Raw genomic sequence first — 6,638 nt, 5'->3', positions numbered from 1 at the left:
AAGGCATCCCCTATGGATAGAGCAGAGAGTATGGTAAATGGAGAGGTGCTAATGATGTTAATAGTGACAGATGAGACCAGAATGGTAGATTGTGGTCAGATTGTGAATGAAAGGCCTTGTATGCCATGCTGAGAGACCACTTTACACTAAGGCATTGAAGGTTTTTTAGGCAAGGAAGTGACTTGCTCCTGTTTGTGTGTTTTAGAAACAGTACTGGTATAGCAATATAGAAGAAGGTAGAGTAGATGAGAGAGAGTATGAAGGTGGGAACACCAGTGAGTGGGCTATTATAATGTAGTCAAGGTGAAACACTGAGGGTCTGAACTGACACAGTGGCACTGGGGCCTTTTAATCTTATTTAACACACCCAGTCTACTCCATTACCCCTTGTGTTACTCCCCTACTTAGCATGCCAATGACTGCCCTTTACCTGTGGTGGTCGTTTTCAAACAGTATTTGGGGGAGCCCTGGTTTTCCTGCAGAAGTGTCCCAGGGACCATGTAAAAGATAAAGGGGTCCAAATTTGTGGGCTTCTTAGCTCCTACCCCCCACTTCCAGGTAAGATATTTGGGCTTCTAGGTAAGACACTTGAGAAAAAGGAGTTCAAGGAAAATAATGTGAGACATTTTTTGAGGAAACCACTGACTTATAAATCCTTTCTTTCTCTATCTTTTGAGCTCCCCCTTCACCACCCATTGTGGACATGCTCTCCTCTGTGAAGCTTTCTGTGACTTTCCTGACAGAGTTCATGGGTCCTGTGCTCTGTTCCTCCAGTATCCTATGCTTACTTCCATTATAGCACTTATGACACATTTTGTAACTCTGTTTGCATGTCTGTCTCCTCTACTAGACTAGAGACTCCTCAAGGGCAGGTGCCTCATTCATTTTTATGTTCCCAGGATCCTACATATAGGTCTTGGTAATCCTAGCTAGCATTGTTTGGGTACTTACTATGTTCCAGACTCTGTTCTAGCACTTACTATGTGCCAGACTTTGTTCTATGTGACACACACACACACACACACACACACACACACACACACACACATTTAATCCTATGATGAAATTACTGTAATAATCCCTGTTTGGCAGATTGGGAAACTGAGGCCCCAAGAGGTTAATTAACTGGCTCAAGGCCAAGCTGTTAGGTGAACTGAAATTTGACCTGAAGCATTTTGCCTCCAGGACCTCTGCTCTTAAACACTGCTATACCACTTCTGCCACATGATAAGGATTCTTAGTTGAGTGAGAAAATGAACCTGTTGAATTAGAGCCAGAGAGGAGGATCCACCTTAAGTTCATGTTGGCTGTTGAGTTGGGACCTAAACTTTGTTTTGGGGTTTACCTGGCTGTTAGCTCTGGACCTGAGAGTGAGTAAATTACAAAATCAGTCCTGTTCCTTAGGACTGGTAGATTTCTATTTACATGAACATCTGTGACCAGGGCTAATGTATATATTTTTAAGAGATACGGTCTTGTTCTGTCATTCAGGCTGGAGTTCAGTGGTGCAATCATAGCTCACTGTAGCTTCCAACTCCTGGGTTCAAGCAATCCTCCTGCCTCAGCCTCCCAAGTAGCTGAGACCATAGGTGCATACCATCATGCCCAGCTAATTTTTAAATTTTTTTTTTATAGAGATAGGGTTTTGCAATGTTGTCCAGGTTGGTCTTGAATTCCTGGGTTCAAGCAGTCCTCCTGCCTCGGGCTCCTAATGTGCTGAGATTACAGGCATGATCCCTACCATGCCTGGCCAAGAGCTAATATCTAGCTGGTACATATGGATATAGCCATCCCAGTAGTATGTAGCTGGAACCTATTCTTCTAGATAACATAGTATAATTATTGATCAGTGCCCATACTGTGTGAATCTTTGAAATGTTTTGAATGTCATCTCTGCTTAAACCATATATGGGAAGCTTGGATTTGAGATAGCAGAGATGGAGGAAGGGTGTGCTTCCTATATTAGAAATCACTATTCGTGCTGCTTCTTCCAGGTTCCCATCCTGGAGTATTACAGTGACTACAAGGTCTCTGAGCTTTACTCTCTGGTCAGACGGCTGAACAAACTGCTGACTTTCACTTCTTACTATAATCTCAAGGCTGTGTATACCAAGTATTCTAACCCGTAAGTACCAACCCTCAGCTGAGGTTGAGTTTGTGTTCATTCACGGGGAAGCTTTAAAATACTAGGCCCAGACTAGCCTCACTTAAGAGAAGAAGATTCAGGCATTTTTTACCTTCTTTTCTACTCTAGGGTTAAAGCAAGATAGGGAACCAAAGGTCCTGTGTCCCATTTGTTCCATGGAGCCTGATTGTCTTTGCCCTATTCTATACTGAGCAGACCCTTCTTCCTTTTGCAGGGTCTTCTTTGAAGTCACCAAAATCCCCACCTTGGATATGTTGAAGCTGGAGGAGATTCTGAAGTACGATTGTATGGCTGAGGGCCCGGTACTCTAGCCGCAGCCTCAGGGCCAGGCATGCATGTTAATAGGATATCTTTATTCTATGTTTGAATTGGTCTTCTGATCGCCTTTATTCATTTTTCCTCTCTGTTTGTCTTTTCCCTAACTGATAATGCTATAAATATTTATGTTGTTTGTTTTTATGAAAGAAAAAATATTGTCATATTTGACTAGAAATTTAATAAAAAATTAATGGTTGTTGTTAAAATGGCTCACATCCCCTCTTATTGTTCAGGAGCCCCATGCACAGCTCGAGAATTTTTTTTTCTTCCTAGTCAACGCTGAGCCCCAGTGCCTAGATTACCCAATTTCCTCTTCTGTTTAGAAACCTTCTCCTCATGGTAAGAGGAATTGAGCTAACTGAACTGATGGATGGATCTGTAGAAGGAGGATTCTGTGGGGGTGGTGCCCAGTCCAAGGAGAAAGCTCCTTACCTGACAGGCAGTCCTCACTGTTCAGAGCTGGGCAGCTGGCAGTGTAGGATAATACCCTTTGGTCTCAATCACGGATATTTTGCTTTCTTTGCTTCTTCCTAGATGGTGAAAAGTTGGGGATTGGGATTTTAATCTAAATGTAGCCTTGCTTTCAGTTACGCAGATTTTTAGAGTCTTAATTTGAAAATACCCTTGGAATGGTATGTGCCAAAACCATTTTTGGCCTTGTCTTTTGCCAAGAGAAGAAATTCCTCCCTGTGAGATCAGCAAGGTGTCCCATGAATGCAAGCATCAACTACTTGCACAATCTTGAATTCATATAGCATTAAGAGGTTCTGAGTTTATTCTCACTCTGCCCTACCTTTGGGGTGATGTGTACTGGGACAGTTACTTAAGTTGTTAATTGAGAAGTGGAACATCTGCTATGCCAGTTGTTCAAGAGCCACTACCTCAGTCTCTCAGTCTCACCCCAGGACCTCCACACAGTCCAGCAAGTAATGTCTACCACAGCAGGAGACCTCTAGGACTCTATTCTAGTATTGTAGCTGGCAATTATCCTGATTGGTCTGTGGCCATTTGTTACCACTTGTCAAATATTTTGAATATCAGTCCTGGAGGGTGGACATTTGGTGGAGAGGACAATCAAGGAAGCAGTTATGGGGAAAATGCCTCTTCAATTCTGTCCCAAGACTCCCCTTGCTATTTTAATTACATCACCTTTTCTGATGTTTAGAGACAGATGGATGAGCATGCCAAGCCGTTAGATGTCTCGGTGCTTTCCTTCTCTTTGAATCAGTTTCCCATTCTTCCTCCTGACTTTCTTTGCCTTGGAGGCCAGGCACCACTAGGTTTCCTCCTGCCCTATTCCACTGTATTACAAGATGACTAAGGAGTACAGCCAGAGAGGTCCAAACTGCTCGGCATTGGTTCTGCTGGCACAGTCAACTTTGCATAAACATGGTAAAAGCACTAGGCTGGAAGCTATCTTGCAAATCTCCAGCCTTATTAAAAGGATGTGTCTTGTATCTGCTTTTGAATTCTGGGGCTTTACATCAAGGGGAAAAAAATTAACCAGTTGAATTATTTCCCCCATTTTACCAACCCTGTTCTTGTTGTTTTTGCAAATGCCTCAACATTTATTTTACACACACGCATCACCACTTCAAAATTAAGATAGTTATTAGAACCGGATCCTGTTAAAGGTGGGTGCAAAAATTATTTCAGTTTTTGCCATTCTTTTAATGGCAAAAACCATGATTACTTTTGCACCAATCTAATATTTAGTGACTTGTTAAAGAAGTACATCTGTTACTTTATCAGGAATTTGCTGGCCCAATGAGGTGGCTCATGCCTGTCATCCCAACACTTAGGGAGGTCAAGGCAGGAAGATCACTCAAACCCAAGAGTTCGAGACCAACCTGGGCAACACAATGAGATCCTGTCTCCATAGAAAGTTAAAAAAAATTAGCCAGGCAGAGTGGCACATGCCTGTGGTCCCAGCTACTCAGGAGGCTGAGGCAGGATGATCTCTTGAGCCCAGGAGGTAGAGGTTGTAGTAAGCCATGATCATGCCACTGCACTCCAGCCTGGGCAATAAAGCAAGACACTGCTTCAAAAAAAAAAAAAAAAAAGAATTTGCTTTTATGTTTTGATGACTCTCTCTATATAAATCTAGCTTTCTTTGTAAACATATATTTTTAACAGTTTTCTTAACTGAATGGAAATTATTATATTTATATATGTATATAACTTTATATCTCCCTATATCTTTAAGATCATAACAGTTTGAAAAACAAAACTAAAAAATTCTAAAAGTTTAAATAAACTACAAAATCATCTATATAGGTCATAAAAACACTCTGGTAGACAAATGTGCCCAGTAATTCATAAGTAAAACAAATGTAGAAAGCCTGTGAAATAATGTGATATGCTTCGAAAAATGACGGACACATAGCATAAATATCTAATAAATGGTGGTGGTACTCTATAGTAGTGGAAGGGGCACAGAGTGGCTACAGAGGTGAGGAGGGGTGAGACTGCTAAAAAAAAGACTTGTATGTTGAAGGTTTTTATACTAAGAGTTTTGATTTGGGAGATGTACCAAGGTTCAATCAGAAAATAGAACTACTCTAGTTATTTCAAACAGAGGAAATGTAATGCAGGGAATTGGTTACTCAAGGACAAAAGAGCTAAGGAGCCACACACACAGTATGAAGCTTCTGTTTTACTTAGGGTTGGAGGGGCAATAGCAAGAGATGGTATCACCAGAGCCCCAGATGTCAGGGATATCAAGCTGAACTTGGAACCAGTGACCAGTTAGGACCAATGAGGGTAGGACTGATGAAAGGAGGCTGAAGCCAGGAAGGAGACACAGTTACTGCCAGATGTATTGCTAGAGGTAGAGTGAGAAAGGAAATAGCCTGGCTTCTTTATATTTTAATAGTTTTTGGGGAATAGGTGGTTTTTTGTTACATGGATAATTTATTTAGTGGTAATCTGAGATTTTGGTGCACCTGTCACCCAAGCAGTATACATTGTACCCTATTTGTGTAGTTGTTTATCCCTCACCCTCCCCCACCCTTCCTCCAGGTCCCCAAAGTCCATTATATCATTCTTATGCCTTTGCATCCTAATAGCTTAGCTCCCACTTATAAGTGAGAACATATAATATTTGGTTTTCCATTCCTGAGTTACTTCACTTAGAAAAATGGTCTCCATTTGTTCTCCAATTCCATCCATATTGCTGTAAATGCCATTATTTTGTTCCCTTTTATGGCTGAGTAGTATTCCATGGTGTATATATACCACATTTTCCCATCTACTCATTGGTTGATGGGCATTTTAGATTAGTTTCATATTTTTGTAGTTGTGAATTATGCTGCTATTAATGTGTGTGCAAGTGTCTTTTTCATATAATGACTTCTTTTCCTTTGCGTGTTTACCCAGTAGTGGGATCACTGGATTGAGTGGTAGTTCTACTTTTAGTTCTTTAAGGAATCTCCATACTGTTTTCCATAGTGGTTGTACTAGTTTACAATCCCACCAGCAGTGTAAAAGTGTTCCCTTTGCAACACATCAACATCTACTATTTTTTCACTTTTTGGAGTAAGGTTTTATCTCACTGTGATTTTAATTTGTATTTCCCTGATAATTAGCAATGTTGAACATTTTTCCATATGTTTGTTAGTAATTTGTATATTTTCTTTTGAGAATTGTCTATTCTTGTCCTTTGTCTACTTTTCGATGGGGTTGTTTTTTTTCTTACTGATTTGTTCGAGTTCCTTGTAGATTCTGGATATTAGTCCTTTGTCAGATACGTAGTTTGTGAATATTTTTTTCCCACTCTATGGTTGTCTGTTTACTCTGCTGATTATTTCTTTTGCTATGCAGTAGCTTTTTAGTTTAATTAGGTCCCATTTATTTATTTTTATTTTTGTTGCATTTGCTTTGGGGTTCTTCATCATAAATTATTTTTTCTAAGCAATGTCTAGAAGAGTTTTTCTGATGTTAACTTCTAGAATTTTTATGGTTTCAGGTCTTAGATTTAAGTCTCTGATCCATCATGAGTTGATTTTTGTATAATGTGAGATATGAAGATCCAGTTTTATTCTTCTACATGTGGCTTGCCAATTATACCAGCACCATTTGTTGAATAGGGTGTCCTTTCCCTATTTTATGTTTTTGTTATTTTGTTGAAGATCAGTTGGCTGTGCATATTTGGCTTTATTTCTGGGTTCTCTAT

General features: G+C 40.1%; 1 protein-coding gene across 1 annotated transcript in view; it reads left to right on the top strand.

Moving 5' to 3' along the window:
• CCNB3 (cyclin B3) overlaps window positions 1–2,670 on the top strand; it is an 82,761-nt gene extending 80,091 nt beyond the window's left edge. The window contains exons 14-15 of the mRNA XM_037733372.1: window positions 1,995–2,125; window positions 2,361–2,670. Of these exons, the coding sequence (XP_037589300.1) occupies window positions 1,995–2,125; window positions 2,361–2,457 (228 nt within the window). The 3' untranslated portion in view covers window positions 2,458–2,670. The remainder of the gene's footprint in view (window positions 1–1,994; window positions 2,126–2,360) is intronic.
• Window positions 2,671–6,638: the final 3,968 nt, after the last annotated feature.

Source organism: Cebus imitator, unplaced genomic scaffold (genome assembly GCF_001604975.1).
Source record: "Cebus imitator isolate Cc_AM_T3 unplaced genomic scaffold, Cebus_imitator-1.0 Scaffold520, whole genome shotgun sequence".
NCBI classification, from domain to species: Eukaryota; Metazoa; Chordata; class Mammalia; order Primates; family Cebidae; genus Cebus; species Cebus imitator.
This window is presented reverse-complemented; position numbering and strand designations above follow the sequence as displayed.